Raw genomic sequence first — 24,583 nt, forward strand, 5'->3', positions numbered from 1 at the left:
GTGCGTGTTCTTATTGAAGAAACGTAACCCGTATCGATTTTAATTGAAAAGGACCTAAACACTTGTCATCTTCTTTTATCATCACTTCCATATCTAAAAAATTCTAAGGATTTTGACTGGAATACATGATGAAGGGACTCATGACTGTAACCTCGGTTACTATGATACTTTTGACCTTCGGATTACCTTCTGAAAAAAAAAGTAGGATTAAGGTAACTGACGCCTGCCAGTCGTTAATAGGTACTTTTTCTACGCTCCGTCGCTGTGTAGTATTTGGGCGAATGTTACAATTGTAAAATTATTTCATTAATATCTGACTTACTCATCCATCTTTGAAACTATTTTCATTTGACATCTGCTTGTATGTATGTATAATGGTTTCGGGCCCGGGATTACTCCCTTAACCAAGATGAGTTTTGCTGTTCCAACTTTCCAGGTACTGGAGGTAAGTTCGTTGTAGTTAGTTTCAAATTATTTATTTTTTTACCGAAAAGTCTTTGGGAAGTAAGAGTACTATTCGAAGAGTACTTCTTTCAGTTTTTGTCTATCTTATCTCTTTAGCATATTTTCAATTTATCAATAATCTGACTTGCAAAATGAACAGGTCTATCATTCAAAAATTCAAAGGATAATTTCGACTGTTTCCTTTTCCCGGTCTAACATCGTCTTATTTAAGAGCTATGTCAGCAAAGAAGTGGATCGGACCGAATCCCATAATTGGCACCTTGAAATACTTAGACAAGGGTGATATTTATTTGCATAAAGATGTGCAGATAATGGCTTTCAATTACGTAAAGCGGAATTGCCCACCAAAAATGCAAGGTGCTAATAAATTTGTTAGTTTGCGATTGCCTCAACTGCAGCACAGAAACTCAGGCGTGCATTTCATGAAGTACGAAGACATAACTCCTACTCCTTTTCTTCAAGTGTTTCTGAAGAACAACAAAGAATTGACAATCGATTTGTTTGATAAACAGTCCAATGAAATTTGGAGTCATCTCAAAGCACTCTTTAATGTTGAGCCTGAACGGTACAAAGAAAGTGAACATTACAATAAAGCACTTATTGGGAATGACAAAGAGCAGTATGACTGTGTATGTAAGATACCTGGACAAATTCGTTGCTCCTCCGATTTACGAAATACCTTCCGATTTGGAAGGTTGGAGCAGGCATGGCAACGTGACTATCTGACCTGGTACTCTTCTGGTTTTTATGCTATTCGGAAAAGAAAAGAACAGCTTGAAAACGCATGAAATTTTTATTGTATTAAGTAAATGACTGATTTAACTTATCAAATTGCTAACAAAAAAAACTTGACTTGATAAAACTTGAATTAATTGAAGATATCGGTTTCACAAAAGGAATTTTTTTTACTAATGATGCCCTTGAACATAAGACACGTGAGAATGTTTTTTGACGCTTTTGATTATATTTTGCATTCTTCGATGACAGAATGTTCCATGTGTTATTAGCGCCATCATTGAGCCCAGGCCTAAAGCCATTACATCTGCGCTCAAAACCATAATAGTTGCAGCTTTTTTCACGCTTTCCTTGGCCGAACAGCTACGGGCATGTCTAAGGCCAATCAAGTACGCAACGGATCCTAGAATGCCTTCCAAAATAACCACCATCGTCATAATCTCAATTCTAGGAATGTAGTCGAAAAGTGCATGTGAGAAAACTACGGCTGTAATAACTGCCTGTCCTAGTGTAATGATTCCAAGCTTAGATTCCAAGCAGTCAGGAAGTGGAATTGATCTGCAAATGGTCTGTGTGATGTGATAAGCAAACATATACCATCTGTACTGCTCTGAAGTGGAAAGATGAAAGTTGCGTACGGTGGCGTGCTCTAAGAGGCCTAAATTTGTGTAGTACTCGAGGAAGTAGAACAAAACGAGGTAAATGAGGATATCTGCCAGGGATCGTACAGCTTCGCATATATCGTCCGCAAGGGAAGTGCTGAAATCAAAATGTGTGTTTTTTTTAAATTCGATTAACGAAGCAAATGAAGCAGTGTGAATAAAACAGTGCGACTAAGGAAATGAAACAATGTTTCGTTTTGTGTAGAAATAGAACTAACTTATTTGCAAACATATCAGCCTTTTTGCAAAGGCTCAGATGCATATTTCGTTTCCTGCTTTTTGGACTGCTGGATGTGTTCGTTGGCTGGCTTTGTGGTTTTTCAATGGCCCCACTGCCTACAATCAGAGGAACAATTTCAAGTTCTTGATCCATAGACCAAAGGTCTTCTATATTGTCATCTTTCTCAGGCGGAGTTAGTAGGACCACAAACACCAAAAGTCCGACCAAATTAATAATAATGAATGGGTAGAATGGTTCATTTTCTGATACGTTTATGGCTTTCATCGAAACATATACTGTGGACCCGAGAGTTTGAGCCATTCCGGCTCCAGCTGCCAATGCGTTTGTTGCCTGAACCTGAAATGATATCTGCAGTAGAATTTGCTCGGTCAATATTTTAAAATGTCGAGTGGTTTGTTTTCCCTCATAGTTCTGTTTTATTTTGTGCTTTCTATGCAGTTGTTATCAAACCAGAACATGACTTTTTTCGAAACTGAATGATTTGATAGCTTTATTTATGTCTATATCTATCTTTATCTATCTATCTATCTATCTATCTATCTATCTATACATTATTTAATTGGCGTTTTACTTGACACGTGGTTAAATACTCAATATATGGTTAAATACCCAAGATGATTCCAACGCTTCACTTCTAAAAGGTTATGATCAATACAGAGATCATGAATTGCGAAGACAGTGATTCAAGCCCTGAAGGGGACCAACATTGCTGAAGAATTGCCAATAGTTATTGAAGAGGCTTTATCGGTGAAAATCTCACACCTAGGTTTCCAGTTTGTCATAACGGTGATCTATAACCCTCCAAGATAAACAGATTTTTAGAAAATTTAGATGCCTTTCTCGAGTGCATATCATCTTAAATACCACAGATTGTATGCGGAGATTTCAATTTAGATACATTAAAAAACCAATTTGATATGAGCAAATTACACAAACACGTTTAACTCATATGGTTTCGATCCTCTTGTCAAAGAGGCAACCCGAGTGTCATTAGTATCAAAAACTACTTGTATCGATCATTTGCAGTGATAAATATAAATGTCCTTGAACATCAAGATTTTTCGGATCTTTATCCTATCAGTCCTATTCCTATTATTCATCCTAATCCAATTAAACAAAAATAGGAAGAAGGCTTTGAAATTTTTAGAGATACCTCCTTTTCGAAGTCCTCTGATCTAGTTGACAAGTTTTTGTTTTTGCTCAATCATCGCCTAAAAGATTTAAAAATATCGAGTATTAATGAAAGTTTTGACAAATTTCCTCAGCTTTGTCAAAACACTCAATGAATATGCACCTATTTTACACTAAAAACAAAGAAAAAATTTCCTCCATTGTTTAGTAATCGAATGAAAAACTTGAGAACCAAGAGAAATAAATTACACAAAAATGATAAAAAACGACACGGAAAAGTTATACCAATTTAAGCGAGCGAGGCAACAGTTAAAAAAAGAAGTGTAAAAAAGACATTTTATTTCAACAAACCCAATAAATGCATCGGAGACTCCTGGCAAATTTGCAAACTGCTCAATGAGCTTGAAGCAAAACAATCGAGTACATTATCAATACCTAGTTTTTCCCCCATGTCACAGAGCATCCTTCAATTTCGACTGGTGGAACAATTCAATAATTTTTTGTAAGCATGGGTTTAACTATACAAAAAATGTGAATTTTTTTTTCTCGCAGAGATGAACAACTAATGAAATTTTGCAGGCATTGTTGAGTTACAGGCGTTGAAAACTTCTCCAGGCATTGAAAACTTCTCCAGGCGATGACAATATAAACAACCAAATAATCAAATTAGCAGCCTCAGTAATTTCGCAAATTCTCTCGAAATTAATCAATCTATCCTTTCAAGAAGGCAAATTTCCGAGTGAATTAGGAAAAGCTCAAGTTTTACCATTATACAAAGTTGGTTCAAAGAATGATTTTCCAATTGCAATACTGAATGCTTTGAGTATGGTTTCTAAGCGAGTAATGTACAATAGAGAATATGCATATTTCGTGAAAATCATTTTTTTTATAATCAACAGTTTGGATTTAAAATTAAGCATAGTACCATTGATGCCTTAGTAGAGGTAACTGAAAGGTTACGACATGGAAAAAGTGGCAAAAAAGTCAACTTTTTTGGATCTCAAAAAGAAACGTTTGATACTATTGATCATGAATTGCTAATTAAAAAAATGAACTTTTACGGAACAAGAAGCAAAGCATCAGACAGGTTAAGCAGTTATATAAGTAATCGTCAACAGCGTGTAGAAAAGTCTGAATCAACTTCTTCTGGGAAACTCAATGTTTGCGGTGTGCCACGGCTCAATTTTAGGTCTTCTGTTGTTCCTTATCTATATAAACGATCTTCTAATTCATGTAAAAACACTGAGGTGTTTCACTTCGCAGACGATACAAATTTAAGTGCACTAGGATGCGCAGCCTCAGAAGTTTAAAATGATTTGATCAAAATAAAAGTGTTTGGTTGAATGCTAACAAACTTGCCTTGAATTTAGACAAAACACAGCAATCGAAAGTAGGGTTAAGTGCTTCCAATTTAAACCAATCATTTTCTATCAATCATGACGTTGAAATTGCATCTTTTTGCAGTTTTTTAGGGATTAATAGACCCCAAAGTATCATTTGTATCATCAAAAAACACAAATTCAACATGTTTCGAAAAACTAGCAACTCTAAGTAGAATCGTTTGTAAACTTCGCCATTTTGTTCCCAGAGATCACCCTCACAGCAATTGGGTTATTACCGCCAAACGTGTCTTGTTTATCTTCGAGTAAACTACATTTTATAACACTTGAATTAAAAAATTCTTACATCTTAAATAATTCAGAATTAATTAATTGTATATTCACATAAGCCGTCCGTGGCGTAGAGGTTAAATATGCGACTGTGTCACCAGGGATCATATGTTCGATTCTCAGCGCATGCCGGAAAAAAGGGTAATTAGGGATCAGGAGCTTGCTGGGTTTAATCAAACAAGGATAGTTAACTGAGAATGAGTAAGGGGAGGTAAATGGGCAGAATAGGAGAAGGTAAAAAGAGATAGAAAAAGGGTAGAAGGAAAATTAATTATTTAAATTAATTTTTAACTGAGCTTGTTTGGAATAAATTTTACCTAATTACAAAATGTTCGTACTGTCCATGGCGAAGCGGTAAAGCGACGGGCTCATCGCCGGATTCATAAGTTCAATCCCTTCTAGGAATCTTTTTTATCATATATATTTTATTTTGTCTGGTTTCCAAGCTTTCTCTGAAAGAACGTTAAAAAAACATTTTTGTGAATTTCTTTTTGTTAAAGTGAAAAAGGCGTTTTTTCCACTTAAACATAAATAACCGGTCATTACACAACTTCTGCCTGGGGCTTCTAGGTATGTTTGCATATATTCAAGAAAATCGACCGAGTAGTTGTCGAGATATTATAGTTGGGATCCTAATTTTTGGACACCCTATATTTATATATATACTGATTTTGTTGTGTTCCAATAGGCAGGGTAGGTTTAAAGCAGATCAGCTGATCTCGTTACCTATCCTTTCAAAATTAATTGCAGTTATTCTAATTGTAAAAATTAATGTTTGAAAATATACACTGTATTTTTGATAAATTAATTCTTCTACATGTTTAAGAGTCCCTATGTCGACATGTTTTAGATATTAGAGCCAGCACGTAAAACTTTTTACCGAACATACACGTGTTAAGGAGCAAAAGTTTCCCGCTGTTTTTTAAAAGGTATGTGCCTCCGCGTTTTCTCCAAATAGTGTGCTTGCTTTTTTCTCTTTGATCTTATGAGTGATGTCTTTTGTCTTTTTTTATCTTTATTTCTTGTCTATCTTTTAATCTAAAGAATAAACATGAGTTTTTAGAAAATTTAGATTCCTTTCTCGTGCAGATCGTCTCAAACGCCACAGATTGTATGCAGGGGCTTCAATATAGATACATTAAAAACCAATTTGATAAGTGCAAATTACACGAACACGTTAAACTCATATGGTTTTGATTCTGTTGTCAGAGAGGCAACCCGAGTGTGACCAGTATCTAAAACTTGTCTTGATCATTTACAGTGGTAGATATAGAGAGATACCTTTCTCTCTTTGATCTTATGAGTGATGTCTTTTCTTGTCTATCTTTTTATTCTGTCTTTTTATCTATCTTTTTTTCTCGATTTTTAATCTATCTTTTATCAATTTTTTTAACTATTTTTTATCTACTATTTAAATCTATCTTTTTATCTGTTTTTTTTTTTAAAATCCATCTTGTTTATCTATCTTCTCAGTACAGTTTTAACTGTCCAAATCTTTCCTTATTTCGCAATTTTTTAAAGAATTTCGTATCAATGTTTTTTTTTGACAAATTTGAAGTTCAACTCTTGGGGGGTGTAATATCAGGGTACATTGTGGAGTTGCAAATCACTCCTCCAAATATTACTGCTCAAATTTTTTTGGTTTTCGAGATGTGGCGTTTTTGTGTTTTTTAAAAGCTTCCTTAAAACATAATTAATAAACAGTAAAATAAATTTGACTTCATCAACCTTTTTTGTGGTGTGCTATCGCGTTTCACCTAGGAGTTGGAAATCTGTTCTCTAAGTATCATTGCTCAAATCATTTTGGGTTTCGAGATATAAGGTTTTAATGATTTTTTTTTCATAAACACTAGAAAAACATGAAATTCTCTAGAGGTGATATCAAGATACATTCAGAAGTTGCAAATATGCGCTCCAAATAATTTTGCTCAAATCTTCTTGGTTTTGAGATTTTGCATTTCTTGTTAATTTATTTCAAAAAACTTAGATATAAAAAATAACATAACTTTGAATTCTCAAGAAAAGCTACCAAAATTTTCAATCCTATTTTGTTTTCCTGTCACGATACTCTTAGGGGCTATAAATTTTGCTTCTCTTCGAACTTCTTTTTTTTAGTTTCTGAGATATGAAAATTTGATAATCGATTTTTGTTCAAGTTTTTCAGCAAACTAAAGTTTTTTTTTAAAAAAAACTTGATTTTTGTTAGAACCTGATTGTTATTAGAACATTAAATTTTTACAACAGGATATTAGTTAGATTTTATGAAAAAAACAATATGAAAAAAGCTACTGAATGCTGTCTGCATTTTAGATTTTTTTTTGTTGAAAATTGACATATCAGATGAAAGTAGTTTTAAAGATACACAATTTTGTTGAAGTATAAGTTTAAAGTTGACTTATAAATCGTTCAATAATGGAATTAGTAAACCCCGATGTATGCGCATTGTTTAATGGAACGGTTGCAATAGTTTTTGATGATTTTTGTGTATTTTTTAAGAAGCTCTTTTCACGTTCAACGATATATTCAAAGCACTGAATGTGCGAGTTATGTGCTAGTATTGTTTAATTGAGCGAGATATTTCCAGCCATGTTTCAGCCAAGCTCACATGATAAACATTCATATGCACCTTTATTTATTTTAGTTGCAATCTATGTTAACATAGCTATTGCTGTGCAAATAAGTTTTAACGTTACTGTTAACCTGCGGATTTGCATCTATCATTGGTTTTGCTCCTAATCGCACATTTGCCATCGAAAATTTAGGGCTGATTGAATTTGTAAAACGTTCGAAGTATGGCGTTTTTCAAGCTTTTTTGATTTTACAACAAACTAAGCTATCAAAACATGAAATTATCAACCCTATTTTGTTTTCCTGTCAGGGTACTCTTAGGGGTTATAATTTTGACTTCTTTTTGAACTTCTTTATTTTAGTTACTGAGTTTGAAAAATTTGATAATTGATTTTTATTCAAGTTTTTCAGTTAGCTTTTTGATATTTTTCCAATTTAATTTTAGGTGCGGTTGAATCGGCAGTTGAAGTTTTCCACATTGTCTGGCGTTTTTTGAAAAATATTCTGAACGATTTTAAAAAGTGAAAAATAGCTTAATGCAGCAATTTGTTTTAATTTGTTTTTTTTTGAAAATGCTTCCCAATGATTTTTTTTCGTTTGCTGCCTCTGTTTAAGTTTTTTTTTTAAAAAGCGGCGCATTTTTGTTTTTCTAAAAAATTATCGTCGCCTTTTAATCCTTTTTAAATAAAAAAATGCTCATTGGTTTTCAATTTTCTTTTATTCAAAAACGTTTTATTCAAAAGGTTTGCAGTCATTTCTTTTTTTCCCAACGCAGCCACTGGACGTCTTTTATTAATTATTTCTATCGCTGAATCAGGTTTTGGTTGATTATTTCATCATTGCGAACCTCTGAGTTGTTGACTTGGTTCGATTTTAAAATCATTATATAATTTGCAGAAAAACACCCGGTACTCTTTTCAGTTTCGAAAAAAGTATCCTTGATTTTTCACAACACTTAAAAGTCAATCTTTAAATTTTTTTTCTAATGATCTCATTCTTTTGTTATATTTTTTGATGATTACGCTGAGTTTGCGAGTCCTATTTTTTTAGCTCCAAATAACGACACCCGATACTAGCTTCGGTTTGGAGAAAAAATTAAAATCAGTTATTTGACGTAGGTCTGATTTCAATTTTTCTTATGATCGTGTAATTTTTTGAACTTTTCTCTGATGAATTTTTTTCTTGCTTATAATTTAATGACTTGCGATAATAATTTAGAATGCAGAAAAATCTGCACTTTATCGCTGGTTTTTATTTGATTTAAATTCAGCGTGTTTGCTTGTTTGGCGCTGATTTAATGTCCATGCATGGTACGATTATGCCTGTCCTTCTAGCAAACTTTCCGCTTGAAGGAAATAACTATCGGCTTCAGTTTTTTCTTGTCGGCTCAGTTGCGACAGCAAGAATTTTTCTTGTGATTATGCAATTTCAACTTAAATTGACAAAAATTTTGGTGTTTCTATGGTCCATGTAACTGAGTTCTAATGGTTTTACAAAAATAATTTTTGAAAATTTTTTGATACACGATTTTAGGACAATTTTTTGTGTTTTCATCTTCTTTGTCTCTAGAAAGCAGTAAATAGAGCCGTCTTTGTTTTGTACACTAGCCGTATCAAATGGGTTGAAAGCAGAATTTAAGCTGATTGCAAAATGAAAAACAACCGTTTTTCCCCCAAATGATTTTTTCTACTGATTTGTTTGAGCTTTAAAATTCATCGTAGTATTAGGCAATGGCTGGATATTGCTCACTTTTGAAATACTTTTTTTTTCACACCTGAACACGGCATTTTTAATCGCAAGTGAAAATAGATAAAAATCAAAAGGTTAGTTTATTTTTGTGAATACACTTTCAAAATTGAATGGTTTTTGCCTTGTAAGTAGTGGCGAGTGGTGGTATGGTCAATTCAAAAATACTGATTGCAATTCCGATTACAATGACTCCACAAAACAAGGTCCACAGCGCATCTGAGAAAGTGATTATGACAAATCCCCCAATGAAGAAAGTCTCCATCAGTACTAGTTTCATTAGTGGGCTGGTCTCGTAGCAGAAGATGATGATTAGCATAGCGGCAATTAGGTTGAACACATAGCACACGGCGACTATGCTTCCAGTCGAAGTGGAGTTGCACTCAGTCGCTGGTGGTTTTACAATGCTACTGAAACAAAAAGCATATCTTTGAACTAGAGTATGAAGTGTCGCATAGAATATGTCGACTGCAGAATTTGAATCTTCGATGTACCCCCGGCAATTAAAATTCAGTTAACAAGCGGGCTTTTCATTCATACACAATCAGGTGCGGCCAAGAAACGCGTCATCAATATTATGGATAATGTCAATTTTTTTTCAAGACAAGTGTGAAATTTGTTGGTACTCTTTGATAAAATGCTATCGATATGTCGTTAAATTTTAAGTTATCGAGATATCGTAATTTTTGTACAATTCTTTAGAACACAATTGATAAAAATATGATTTTTCAAATTTTTCAGTGAATCATTCAAAAAAAATTTCTAAAATGAGATGAAACATCCAGAGATTCTAAGACGCTTTTATATATGAAATTCAATCGTTTATAGTCAGCATGAAATTCAGACCAGTTTTTCTTGACACAGAATGATTTTATAATCACCATTAAAACGATGAATAGCGACTGGTTTTCAATAAGATACTTCACTTGACCCAGTACGAGCTTTTTTTAGGTAGTCTAAATCGGCTGGAAAAAATCCACCTTCGAGAGTGGTCGGAACTATAACGTAGTAGAAGTTTACAATTGAACTAACTGTAGTAGATTTTTGGGTCTAGTGGTCGCAACTGAAAGCAAGTCGTGTGCAGCAGTTGACAATCCAGATCGAATGCTTAGCTGAGTCGTTGCCATCGCCCAAAATGCAATTATGTTGTTCAGTTTTTCACTCTCACTGTTTCCTGCAGCAATGATTCCCATTTTGTGCGTTTTAAGGCTTAGTTATCATTTTTATCTTATACACTACTGGACCTGTTTAATCGGAGTTTTTTTTTTGGTTTATCTCTAGAATCTTCCTTTCAATGGTTTTTACACTAGTGGATAAAATTAAGTGCAAATCGAAATTTTTACTATCTAAATTGCCTGTTTTCGATGTCCATTTTGGACAAAATTTACTTCAATTTTCTGCAAAATTTTCACAGACCAAGGGCAGATAATCACAGCTACACTCTATGTAACTATCAATTTTTGGTTGCTCTTGGTCGATGATCTTTTTGCTCCTGATCATTTGCTCTTGGTCTATGAAAAAATTTTGCTGAAAATTGAAGTAAATGTTGTGCGAAAAGGACATTGAAAACACGTATTTTAGAGTAAAAATTTCAGTTTGCTCTTATATTGACCCACTAGTGTAGGATCTACAGGTTTAAAATGGCGTCAAAATAACTGATTTTGAGATAAAGCAAAAAAAAATCAAAACTTTTAAGCTAGTCCATTAGTGCAATTATTTATTCTTTTCATTACTTTTGTTGGTTGCATTAAAAGCTGTGTTTTTATAGATTAGTGTGAACAAAGTTAGCATGTAGCTGAACAAGTTACAATATTTGGATAAAATGCCCCCTGTTTCAAAAACATTAAACAGTCAGCGGAGCGTTGAAGTGGCTCGAAATGAGAAATATGCGAACGTGAACTTGGACAAGGTCGGCGATCTCAAAATGTTCACCGAGGAGCTTTTGTATGACTACCGAAACCAAAATAAACGTTTGGATGAGTTGGAGTTCATCGTAAAACACATGACAGCAGAACAGAGTTCCGAAAAAAACGACGAGCGGAGAATTAATTTACTGAAAATGCAAGTTCTGCAGTTAGAAAGACAAATTCAAGTGCTTTATGAAGGTATAAAACAGCGCACGGGGCTTATTAGCGACGCTGTTTCTACAATCGATAGATCATGTGACGATTTGAGACGTTTCGTCGCACAAGATGTAGGAAGTACGGAAGTTTCTGTTCCGAGGAGAGTTTTAATTTCTAGCGTTGAACACTTAAATGGGGCGAAGAATCAGCTGTCACAATCATGTCATGTGTTAGACTCAGTGGCATTGGGAAAACCAGTTTTGTTTGACGCCGCAATTAATTCTTCCGTATGGCCAGCTAATAAAGCCGAAGTGAGTTTCAGAGGCTTAGATCCTGATCAGGGTAATCTGTCCTTACTCGACTTGATAGTATCCTCAACATTCCAAGAAAAGCTGAATTTAATTAGCCTGCCAAATCTGGAATCTCTGGTTTCGAACGTTCATAAAGACTTAACTGGGATAAAACAAGCGGTTTGCAATCTAAACAGACCTATTTCAATGTTGGAGTCAACCGCTATTGACTGCCTGTCGCTCCCCTTGGACAAACTTAATTCCCAAGTATCATGTTGTTTACATGCTCTGGAGAGTGTTTCAAGCGAACTGTTGCTTCTGGCGTTTTTATTTCCACAGCTCAGTGTCAAAAAGCGAAAAAAGAAAGCCGTGAAGATAGACGAAAGCGGCTATTTTATAACTCAACAATCGGTCTATAAAGCATTTGCGCCCTTTTTGAAGAACACCAACGTTGTCGGTGTCTCAGAAGTCATTGGATCATTTATTGATTGCATGCAGTTACAATGCAACGTCTCTAATCATGTGAGACAGGCAGCAGAGAACGAATGTAAGTTTTACAGTTCAGTCTACGAACTTCAGATCAAATACCAGACTGATCTGTTTGAGTTAACTCAAGTTGCGTTCGAGAACTTCAACAAAGATCTGAAACAGGAATTATGTGACCCGCTTGCCGACGTTTTAACTCATTACGAAAGACTTACTCAGAAACCCACTGATGAAAATCTGAAAACTTTCCTAAAAGTTTTCAAACAACACGCGGATAAAATTACTAAATCGAACTATGCGATTCTAAGAAATGACGATAAAGGCCAAAGTGCAATTTCCGAGTTTGGTTCGGGGTTTCAAGATTCAGTTCTTAAACTCCGTAGAAAACGAGTAGCGGATATAAAGGACGAAGCATTGGCTCTCGAAGACGCTGAAAATGACTGGAAACGATTTCTAATATATAATCCTAATTTTGAAAAGGATAGTTTACCCGAAAACATTGCAGGTAGTGATAGTTCCAGACCCTCGACGCAAAGAAGTAGTCGAAGCACAGCTGACAGAAGTTCGCAAGTTCGTATTCGGACATCTTCGATTACGAGAAGCAGTGAAAAAATGAATCCTAAAGAAACCTTGCCAAACATTTCGCCAACACATGTGCCTAAGGATCACGGGCTGCCAGTCGTTAAAAGCAAGAAGAAGCGTCCACCTAGAGTATCATCTCAATATCCATTACCCGATATGGAGTTCTAGGTTGATTTTTGATCGAGTGAATTAAATCATTTTGAGTGCCTTGATATGACATTTAATATAACAATTGTATCATACTGTACATAGATGTGAAAATGATATCTTCTCCTAAATTTTGAATATAGAAAAGATAAAAATCACATAAATAATTAGTCTGGATTTACGTATATTGAAAACCAGGAAACACTTCAATCTATTGAATTATTGGTATTGTTTCTTCAGGTTTAGATTTGTTTGTGGGTGTGATTAGCTAGCTAGTCATTGTCGTTTGCTAGTCGTCGTCGTTATATTTTCATCTAACATTCATTGTCACTCTCATCAAACTTATCCACGCACCAAATTATTCCACGCAAAGTTAAGCATGGCCGACGATATCATGATGTCGGCTCAACCGAGCTCCTCTCTAGGCACGAGTAGTAGTTCATCACGTCTCGTATCTCACGACACAGCCGAGGACCTCTCGGACACGACACAAAACAACGAAGTGCTGCTGAACGTAATGCTAACGTCCGGCCACGAGCAACATATAAGAGTATCGAAAGATATTACAGTGCGAAAGGTGAAGCAATTATGTATTCCGAAGTATATCGAGGAAAAGAGGCTGAGTGATTTTGAGAGCAGCGGCGGCGTTCCGGGAGCGTGTGGTGGGGTGCCGGGTGTGAGCGACGACGATGACGACAGCCGATTCAAACTTGTTCACGCCAAAACGGGCAGGTGTCTTGCAGACACGCAGACCCTCTCGGACCAAAGTGTAATTCATTCAGGTCAGCTATATATTCAACTGAAAAATATCTTTTGAATGCTATTTTTTCACTCATATATTTTACTGTGATTTATTTCCATTTTATGAGTTTTCAAAAAAATTGGTTAAAGCTGAATTGATAGAAAAAGGTAAAAACGATTTTAACGAGAAAACGTTTATCCACCAAAGTACCATAGGGCATAGAGCACATACTAACAATAGAATCGCTGATTCATCGGTATTTCGTTGTGAAAGTCTAACAAACTGCATCTTTAATTGGTGCTTTTTAGATTCCTTGTTGTTGCTACCTCGGAAAACGAAACCGACGCAATTCACACCATTGGTTTGTGATCAGACTTCAAACAAATTAAATTCTTACTTTTTTGCTTCTGATTCTAATTGAAATTGTTGTTTAGAAAACAGGGGATGGTTGTAGTAGACCCTCCACTCTTACGATAGATGAAATAACGGGCCCCTTAGAGAAGAAAAACGACAGCAGAAATCCAAAGAAAGACTCAAACTTCAACAACGTAAGTGAAAAGTACTTTAACCACGATGCGAAGGCGAATCTCATTTCTTAGCTATCTTTTATAGTGATTTTTTGCTAAATTAAGTCTTTGTAGCCTCTACTGTAAAGATTCAATAAAGCTCTAACACACGCTTTGACATACTCTCCCTTTTGTTGATTTTGGACGAGATGTGTTTTCGATCTGACCACCCCATAGGTTAGATTTTTCTTGGGAAATCAGCTAGCTACCTGGTCCGTTATCTAATGTGGAATCTTTTTACAGTTTTTTTATTCGTGATTTGGGCTCCAAATAAATATTCAACAATGTCGGTATCAAGCGAATTTTTTGAGTTGAGTCTTCCTTTAGAATATCAACGACCGATTTAAATTTTTTTTCGGTTTATCTTTTGGCAATGATAACATAACATTTGACGGAACATTGCGAGTTACTCGCACAGTAGCCGGTTTCTCCTGTATTGGGCTCCTGTTTCAGTACCTGACTGAGATGAGGAAGATAATCTTGTCTCTGATCTATGTGTCCCACAGACTTCTCTGCCACAACAAAGAGGCAGTCGACATGTTCAAAGAGGCTATAGGTGAGACACAACACAGTCACTTTGCACTTGTTATGAAGAATAGGTAGAAAAGGTTCGAAATGTGCGCGTCGTAAGGAGTACAAGCAAATTGTTCAAGTACAAGAAAATCTATAAGCGATGTATCCAGCAGAGTTCCAACAGCCTCATGACACATGTTTCAATGAAAACGTACAGTAAATTGACCAAGTCATTTGAAGCCAGGATTTGTGCCTGGGGTCAACACAGGCATTCGCGCTCGAGAAGCTGATGATAATGTTATTATTTTAAAAAGCAAAAATGAAAGCATCAGTACAACTCAACAGTTCTACTGAAATGTGTAAACGAAAGGGATCAGTAAGAATATTGAAGCTGGAATACGAATCAGTTTATGGAAGATTTGTTGATGATGAATATTTAAGGCATTGAACTCTATTTTAATCCTGTTCAGTTTTGACCAGCAAAAAGATGATAAGATCTGAAATTTGGTCCTCTTATTTAGTTCTGCTGAAAGCGAGCCGAGCATGTGACGAGCGCCAATTTCGACTGTCGAGTGCTGGAAACAAAGGATCCAGTGCAGGTAGAAGGTCAACTGGAGAAGCATCAGAGACCTCTTCGTCCTCCAATCAGGACGGAGCCCTTCAGTCGGAGCCACATGTAGACCCGGACATGTTGAAACAGTTGACTGACATGGGCTTCAAGCCACAGCTGTCAAGACTGGCACTAATTGTCAATGCGTAAGTGTAAATTGTGTTCATAAACGACTAAATTATTTGATTCATTCATTAGAAAGCATCCGAAGCAATTTTTTTGTTAGCTGAAAAATGCTATATTGATTTCATTAAGATTTTCTCACGTGTGTGTAAAGACGTTTTTTTTGGCTTTGTGTAGGCACGAGTATCAAAAGATATTTGGAAACGTTTATCGAAAAAAAAATGTTTTTGCACCTGTTGGAAGGTTTATTTTATTGTTTATGTAATTAAAACCTGAAACCCCGAAGTGTAGTTTTAATAATACGACAATGTGATGATGATAGCGTAGAGTTAGATGCAGCAGGCTTGCCATTCAGAAGTTTATAATAGTTTTTTTTTACAGCATGTCATTATCAATGGCCACAGAATGGCTATTAGCACATGGAGATGACGATGAAGACACGACAGCAGCTATTCTCCTCACTCAGGCTGGTTCGCCCCCTCCCCCGTCCTCAAACGACCCCACCCCCACCAACCTCTCGCCACTGGAGACGACAGGGGAGGAAGGTGTTCAGCCAATGGAAGTAGATGTAGATGTGGGAGGAGCTAATAGTGGGAATGATGGGAACCACTCGATGACCAGTCAAGACGAGACAGTCACGTGTGATGGACTGAGAGTTCTACAGGAGTTCCATGACTTGTCATTTCAGCCAGACGCCAAGGTTAGTTCAAACAATATCAAGCTAGCTGTAGCTAAAAGAATTTATTAATCTATTCCTTAGTAAATAAACCTGTCTGTCACTGGAATCAGATAATTGATGTATCTTGAATAAACTAGGAATGAAGGAATGAAAATAATAAATTTGAAAAGCCAGCTACGAAGTCAGTGTGTTCCTTTTATGTTATTAATAAAAGCTATGTTTTCAATTAAGTTTTCTGTAAAGGGGTCAAATTCAGTCGGAAGTCGTAAGGCTGATGATCTTGAGTTTCAAGCCTCTTTTTTGCATAAATTAAATGGTCTTAGTTTCAAAGAATTGGATTTGTTATAGGCTTTGAAGAGTCTGCTGGACATGGGTTTCCCTAAGAAAGAAAGCTACGATGCGCTGCGTATAAACGGAAACCACGAGAACTTCGCTGTGAGTCAAACGTCATTCTCATTCCAATCTTGAGAAAATTCTCATAGGTTTGAAAGTCTTGTCGAAAGCTGATGTCTTTTCGTATAATTTCGTTTCAAGCTAAAATTTATTCTGCTAACTAGATTTTGTTCGTTCAATTTTTAAATTATGGGGTGCGCAAAGGTGGTCTTCTCGAAAAGGCCTGTCTATTTTTTGAAAAATATTTGAAAGTTTTTCATGACGTCAATTGTTTGTAATTGAAACCCCCAAATGTACTGAATGATGGCGTTAATGTGTTGCTTGTGTCGTGTAGTGTGAGTGGCTGTTGAACTGGCCCAGAAGACCGACAGTGGAGGAGTGGGAGCAGGGCATAGACTCCACCAGTCCCATGTACAAAGCCATAGTGTCCAACCCTCTCGTACAGCTACTCCTCAACAACCCCAAGACACTTCTAGGTGAGACAAAAAGAGCATTTTTCTTGTTTGTCCATCACCACCACTATGGAGCGGTTGTAAAAAGTTAATTTTATTGATGCCATTTAATAAAATTTCTTATCAATGAATGAAGTGAAAACACTCAACCTGAAGTTCGTTGAAAAATAAAAACTCACTCGTTTTTGCTTCCTTGAGTTTTTATAGCCTTTTCAAGTTGTCTGTTTGCTACTTTTATGAATGTTAGGTTTTTGATGTTACTGAGGGTTAATGAACGAAAAGATTAAGATCTTGGTGATTTTTTGTTTTTTTTTTCAGAAAAAGTTTTAAATTTTGTTTACGCTCAAATTTAACTTTTTGCGATTTGACTTGTGATTTCTCTTTAAGTTCAGATCGTTTTTTTTTGGTTAATACAGTTCATTGTTAATTCAGTTCAGTTCATTTCTCCGCTATCAAGCAGCAAAAGTGTACAGGTCGCGAAAAATGTGATCGACTTCGTTTTGAAAGTAGATTGTAATTTGCAGATTTACTAGCGGAGTGAAATATTTACCTTTTGATCCACTTTTTATACTTGCGAGCTTTATTAGCGAGCGAAGTGTAATAGTACGGCTATTCTTTCTTTCCAAACTAAGTCCCAAATATATTGGTGGCAACGTTAGGGCTTTTTGGCAGAATGTGCTCTGATATTCGATTAGTAATAAGTTAAGAGTTGATGCATTTAAATTAATCAAACGAACCGAAAAAAAAAGTTGCTTCAAACAACTACAAAAATAAAAATTTGATTTCAGAAATTTTCCTACTCAAGATGTCTCGCAATTTTTTTGAAATAAAAATTTATACATAATTTGACTTTATGCTTTCCAATTTATTACTTGCAAAGTTAGTGTGAAGGACTTCAGTTTTTTATTAAGAGCAATGAACGTAGTGAGTACTCTTATGCAGGTCTTGCTGATTTTTTAAAATATTTTTTTCATGAAAATGTCTTGAACTGCTCACGCTCAATTTTAATTTTTCGCGGTTTGATTTGTGATTTCTTACGAAGTTCAGTGCATTTCTATTGTTGAAAGGAAGGCAAACTCCACTATCGAACAGCAAAATTGTAAAGGTCAAGAAAAACGTGATCGAATTCTAATTTTGAAAATGAAAATTAATTATCAGATTTCCCAGCGAAATAAAAATTTAACAGCGAAACTTAATGAAAGTTAATTATCCGATTTCGAAAAAGTTTTAACAGCGAAACAGCAAAATTTTAAATGTCAAGAAAAACGTGATCGACTTCTAATTTTGAAAATGAAAATTAATTATCAGATTTCCCAGCGAAATATAAATTTACCAATTGATCCAGTTTTCTCATAGTGGGTTTATTTTAACAAAAAAGTGTCCATCATAAATTGTCTTCAAATTCAAAGAGCTTTAAGGCCATCTTATTTTTTCTTCAAAATCCAAAAGTTGAAGATGTTTGAAAAAACAAGTCGGCTTTTTTCTAAGTTTCCTTGTGTTCATTACTCTTTTCCAACTGTCAATTGGCCATGTTATTCCATTTGTTTACATGCAAAATTGTGTCTATTTGTATTTGGTTCCACTTTTGCTGCATTGCATTGACATTTTGTTAGCTTATTTATCTGCTTTATTTGTAAGAAGTGTTTGTCGATAGATAAGCGTCTGCGGTCGAGAGGGCAGTGAGTGAGACTCCAAATCTCACGGTTGCAGGGAGGTGCGAATCCGATTCGTAGAAAAGTTTTACCAAATCGACGCTTGTTTCTACTTTTTTTATTTCACTTTAAAGCTCCTTTTTTGGTGTTTCTGTTAGTGTTTGCCTCTGTGTCTCAAATTGTTTCAATTGTATCAAAAAAAAACAGTTCAATCCTGAAATGTTCTTGATATTCAAAGAGCATTAAGTTCATTTTTGCTTTGTCATATAAGCATTTTGTGTCCTATTTACTAGAGCCGTTGTAGCTAGATGTTTCTTCAAAGATTTATATATCTTTATAGTTGATTTTTTTAACGAGCGCTTACTTGAGTTATTTTATCGAGCGTTAACGTGAGATTTTAACGAGCCGAAACGTGAGTTATGTTATTCTTTGAAGCTCGCAAATAATAAAATGATTAAAAAAGTAGTTTTTTTTCGGCTTGGTATTGTTCATTTCTCCAATGATCCTGGGTTGAAAATTTGCACATTGTTTTTTTATGATCAATTTTAAAACAGTTCCGATTGATTTTGTGACGCGAATGACAAGTTAAATTATGATCAGCTGCTATCAAATCTTTTTCATAATTTTATGAAAAAGATTTGATAATAGCTGATCATAATTTAACTTGTAATTCGCGTCACAACATTAACCTGAAGTGAACCCTTATACGGTAGCAAAAACGACAGAAAAGGAATTGGAACTGTTTTTAAATTGATCATAAAAAAATTTGCTAATTTTCAACCCAGGATCGTTGCAAAATGAAAGACTCAAAACACTATCTTATAACTAAGGTGCAAATGATGGAAATAGCGTTAATGTCTTTTAGTTTCAAACTTCATATTCGGAATTCCCAGGAGCCTTGAAAATTAATTATCGACCTATTTTTTTTTCGAATTATGGTAAAAAATTTAACACAGTTGATACATTTTTTTTTGTCATCAAATGACCGAATAAAGCTTCTGTTTCTTACAACAGTACAATAATAAAACCCCTTTTTCAGGAAATTTGGAGCTCAGTATATTTCGCGGATATTTTGAATTGAAGTCTAATTTTTTACATGCTAAATTTATAATTTTCTGCATTTTTAGCCCCTTTAGCCGCTTTCTATAAGCGTCGGCAGCACAATTGTTTAGGGCCGATCACTAAAAAACTCCAATTTTCCGAAACTTTTTAGCTTTTTATTACACTGGCGATAGAAAGTGTATTGCAACCGGGTACTACACTTTTTCCCCGTAAATAACTTTGTTCAAAATGGTCAAAATTAGAAATGATTAATTTAGATTCAGTCATAATGAATTCAAGATTTTATCTCCGGTTTTCTTGGTCCGGAGGTAATAAATACGCCTGGGACGGCAGAGGTACTGAGTTGGAATCTGACAGGACCTGTTTTTTTTTTTCAATTGAAATATTCCGTTAAAAAAAACTTTCAGCTTTCTATTTGTCTGCTTATGTTTTGTCGGCTTAGTTGCCACATCGTAGAATTGTTTTTTTTTGCTGTACGCAATTACTATTATAGTTGCTTTTAGTGTTTTGGTTTACTTCTGCTGTTTGGGTTTTTACTAACCTTGACTTTATATATTTTCTTTTTTTTTTGCTTATAAACTTAATTCTGTTCAAATTATTTCGGCCTGTTTTTATTGGCCTTATATTGCATTGTTTGATGATCGAAGAACATTTTCGAATGTGTTTGTGAACACGAACATGTGTTGGTGTTTTGAGGTGGAGGGGAGGGAAACATTTTTTTAGTTTGTCTGTTTGAATTTTTTCGGCTGAAACGTTTTCAGCTCAGGTACTTTGGGATTGTTTGCCGCTTGGAAAGTTTTCTTCATATTCTATTGTCTTGACATGTTTTTTCAAAGCTTAGCTGGATTCCTTTTCCGTATTTTAATTTTGATTAAGAGTAATGAACGTAGTGAAGACTCTTATATAGCTCTTGCTGATTTTTTTTTCAGGAAAAAGCCGTATAATATTGATGCACTTAGATATACATGAACTTTTTGAGTTCGATTGAAATTCATCTGCTGAAATTGACGTAAATAGCGCTCTCCAAATACAAACGTGCAAATGGCGCAAAAATTCGTGAGGAATTTCTAGTTTAGAAAGTGGAGTTTAAAGGGCATCTATTTTTTTCTTTGAAATTCGAAAGTTGCGATTTTTTCAACAAAGCGTTTTTTTTGTTTACTTGCGTTCAATACTCTTTTCCAATGTTCGATTGGCTATGTTTTTTTTCGGGCTTTTTAAAGCTTCATCTTGGCGTTTTTTTTTGTTTTTAATTGCAAAGTGCACCTTCGTCTCTGTGTAGAATTCTTAGGATTGTTGGGCTAACGCTTTCGGTTCATCGCAACGTAAACTTTTGTTTCACGTATTTTTCCAGGAAGGAGTGTCCGGGTTGTTTTGATTGGTTATTCCAATGTTTATTTTGTTCTTATCATTACGTAAAGATAAATTACATGGTCATCAAAAAAGAGGTGTTTAATGTTTTGTCAAGTTGTTTCCATTTGCAAGTACCTTTAAAAATAATGTATGTTATGAGTTTGAGATATTCTTTGATATCGATCTGTATATCTCAGTTAAATTCAAACTGCCGCCAAATGTTGACATCAAAGCTTGTACCAATACCTTGATATAAGACTAAAGAAATCCCCAGTATTATTGTCACTATGTTATTATTCGTCAAATGTCTTTTCCGACCCAACATGGTACCCTGCCGCACAAAGCATTTCCCTACAGGCAGTTGGGCTTTTCAGACCTTGAAGTTATTATTTTTAATGCCTTTATGATTTAAATTTATTAGCTTATCTACGAATAACCCGCTGCTTTTCGTGTTCGAGATAATAAAAGAAACTTGAGGTCAAAATTGGTACGATAGTTTTTTTTCACATAACCAGATTTTATTATCGAAGTTTTGATATCTTCGGTACAAGCGAAACAAATTGAAAGCAAGAGTAACCGATTGCAGTGTAGCAGTGTATGTTGCTCTTACAGAAAGTTCCGACCGTTTTAACAAAAAAGAAAGTTTTTTTTTACAGTCGATGAACGTAGTTCAGGTTTTTATATAGGTAGTGTTTTTAGAAGTCTTAAAATTTATTCAGACTCAATTTTTCTTTTTCGCGGTTTGACGTGGTTTTAAGTTCAGTTCATTTCTTTGGTTAAAGGGAAGGCAAATTCCACTATCGAAAAACGCGATCGACGTCTAATTTCGAAAATGGAATTTAATTATCAGATTTACCAGCAAAATAAAAATTTAATCTATTAATCCCGTTTTCTAAAATTGGGTTAATTTGATCGAAAAAGTGCCGGTCATAAATTGCTCTAGAAATTCGAAGAGCTTTAAGGCTATCTATTTTTTCTTCGGAATTTGAAGTAAAAAAACAAGTAAAAGTTTTTTCTATTTACTTGCGTTCATTGACTCTTTTCGAACTATCTGTTGGCTGTCTTTGTAAAATTTTGCCGTTTTTGTGCGTGATGTGGCGAGAGGAAAAGCGAAGCCTACTACTTCGCTTTCGAGAAGCAAGCGTTATCAAGCTAGAATAAAGACTTTTTTTTCGGGTTAACAGCTAGGTTAACAAAATCAGTTGAATCACTTCTTTTCACTTCTCTTCTTATCTTCTCATCACTTCTCTTCTTACCCTCTCTTAACATGTTCCAGGTTGCTTCCCTCGAGGTAAAGCAGTTGCCTTTGTACCCTAAGGTCTGGGGTTCGAGTCGTGGCCGGACTTTTCATAAAATCTTTTTTTTTTCGGTTCAGTTGGTGTCTGCTCAAAGATGGTCGGCTTAGTTGCCCAATCACTGATTTTTTTTGCGGTAAGCAACTTTCATTGTAGTTGCAAGTGCAAGTGCTGTTCATTCTAGTTTCAAGGGGAACTTGAAAGATTTTTAAAATCTTTTTTTTTCTGTTCAAGTTGTTTGAGCTCAAAAATTGTTGGCTTAGTTGCCACAGCACTGATTTTTCTTGTGCTGTAAACAAATTTCATGGTAGTTGCTAGTGCAATTGTTGTTTAAGGTGGGACTTTAAACATCTTTTTTTATATAAAACCATATCTTTTTCGGCTCAATTTGTGTCTGCTCAAATATTGTCGGCTGTTTTTCTTTCTTAATTTTGTTCCGTTGTTACTGATTTAAAATTCAAGTTCCTGGCTCATGTTTTTCTGGAATGAAATTCTATCGAGACATATGAAAGTTTATTTGACCTAGTTTTTTTTCAAAATTTTCATTTTCGGCTTTTTATGTTTTTATTTTAGGTTAGTGTTTTATCGCAACTGATGCGAAGCTCCGCTTCGCCTCTGTGTAAACTAATCATAATCGACTACAAGTCTCTTCAAAAAAATGAATAAATGCAACAAAACTGAATGAGAAAATTTAAGCTGATTGTTTCAGTGGTCGGTAAAAAATAAACCCTTTATTGTGAGATTATTTGATGTAATTAGCTTCAGCTAAACCTTATTTATAATTGATAAAGGGAAGTTCATGCTTAAGTTTCACAGAAATCGCTAAGCAACGCATGGAGTTAGTCATTCCTACCGTAGTTAAATTGGCTTTATCTTAAATAATGATGACAATTGAATAGAAAAAATATGGTAAATGTCTAGTGAATACTTAATACCTGCAAGTTATAGATCAATTCTAAATAAATATTTTCAGCCCTGGAAGATATTCTGGGACACCCTAACTCTATGAGTCACTACCTGAATGACCCGGACGCTGGGCCTCTCCTGGTGCAGATATCCTCCATCTACTCCACCGAGAGACACTCGGACGCCCAGCTGCAACATAACCAGCAGCACCAAACCACCTCAAGCAGCAGTCAGCAACAACAACAACAGAACATCAGTCCCACCAGCTCACAGGTCAGTTTAGGCCACGTGATAAAAATAGGAGTGGGTGGATTTTGTGGGCTTTAGAATGAGAAAATGCTCTTATTTAGTCACTCGAAAGTATTCGTTTGTCAAGACAATGGCAGTATTAATTTTCATGATTTTACCCAGCGTACCCTGGTTTTATTTTTAATACTTTTTGTGCTCTTTTAGAGTTCGAAAGTAATGGAAGTGTGAAATTTAACAAATGAACAGATTATCATCTTAGTGAAATTCTGACTGTTAGATGTATTTAGGTGTCAACTTCGGCCGGGGCCTCGATGGATTCGACCGGAGAAGAGGGACTGATGGATCCAGTGTCATCCGCAGACGAAGATGATTCCCTTTCCACTCTCATTTGAGCAAACAAAACTATATTATATGTCCTCTCATCTCAGGACTCTTTTAAATCAAGGAATCTGCTATTGCAACTCAAGTTTAGACCTACTAGTAATATCAGATTCAAAGTCTTCATATGAGGCGAGGTCCAATCAGTTGTAATGATTACTGATGTGGTGAATGTAATTTAGTTTTAGTATAAATAATAACCTGGTTAGAAATCACTTGGGGTAATATTTAAATCATAAATGCAAATTTTGTGCGATTTAGACTGAAAGTTATCTTCTGTTCATTTGGAAGTTGACGTACCTTAACATAACAGACCATGACCGAAGAATAGAACTGAACAGTTTTTGTTGTATGTTTATTTTTGTTTGTTATACGAAAAGGTTCGGTGCTATTTCTAGATCGGCTTCTTTGCTCACTACTACACTACCAAAAGCCACTACCACGTCTCAAACATATTTCATTTCCAACTGTAAGACTGAATGCTGTCTGTAAATGATCTGCTTCTCATATTATTTCTTCGTTTAGATTTGAATCTTTTGAGAAATGATTTTCACAAAACTCGAAATCTTTTTAACATACAAAGAAAACTGTCTCAATTAATAAAATAGGACTGCTTGTAGGGCAACGCTTTGAATGTTCCGACTGCCTTTTAACTGGTCTCGGAAATTTAGGTAATTAAAATATTGACAAAATGTGAATTCCATAGGCTGTCAATACCAAATTTCATGTATTAAAGTTTGAGTCGCGCATGGAATTCACAAGATTGCTCATATATCAGAGCGAGGCCCTGAATGTTCCACTGCATAATTGACGAAATAATAAAAAAA

General features: G+C 35.1%; 3 protein-coding genes across 3 annotated transcripts; 2 read left to right on the forward strand and 1 right to left on the reverse strand.

Annotated features, from left to right (window-relative positions):
- Positions 1–1,355: 1,355 nt before the first annotated feature.
- On the reverse strand, positions 1,356–2,556 carry LOC134844029 (battenin-like). The gene is made up of 2 exons (XM_063860483.1): positions 2,081–2,556; positions 1,356–1,959 (listed from the first exon to the last, which is right to left on the reverse strand). Exons 1-2 carry the CDS (start codon positions 2,401–2,403, stop codon positions 1,374–1,376), a joined length of 909 nt encoding a protein of 302 aa, XP_063716553.1. The 5' UTR covers positions 2,404–2,556; the 3' UTR covers positions 1,356–1,373.
- An 8,432-nt stretch (positions 2,557–10,988) lies between these two features.
- On the forward strand, positions 10,989–12,904 carry LOC134844163 (uncharacterized). Its single transcript, XM_063860709.1, has one exon. The coding sequence runs from the start codon at positions 11,041–11,043 to the stop codon at positions 12,805–12,807; it is 1,767 nt and encodes a 588-aa protein (XP_063716779.1). The 5' UTR covers positions 10,989–11,040; the 3' UTR covers positions 12,808–12,904.
- A 125-nt stretch (positions 12,905–13,029) lies between these two features.
- On the forward strand, positions 13,030–24,321 carry LOC134844617 (ubiquitin-associated domain-containing protein 1-like). The gene is made up of 10 exons (XM_063861381.1): positions 13,030–13,568; positions 13,837–13,889; positions 13,963–14,076; positions 14,548–14,650; positions 15,129–15,363; positions 15,722–16,040; positions 16,368–16,454; positions 16,747–16,888; positions 23,197–23,402; positions 23,666–24,321. Exons 1-10 carry the CDS (start codon positions 13,166–13,168, stop codon positions 23,768–23,770), a joined length of 1,767 nt encoding a protein of 588 aa, XP_063717451.1. The 5' UTR covers positions 13,030–13,165; the 3' UTR covers positions 23,771–24,321.
- Positions 24,322–24,583: the final 262 nt, after the last annotated feature.

The sequence above is a fragment of the Symsagittifera roscoffensis genome, chromosome 4 (assembly GCF_963678635.1).
Source record: "Symsagittifera roscoffensis chromosome 4, txSymRosc1.1, whole genome shotgun sequence".
NCBI classification, from domain to species: domain Eukaryota; kingdom Metazoa; phylum Xenacoelomorpha; order Acoela; family Convolutidae; genus Symsagittifera; species Symsagittifera roscoffensis.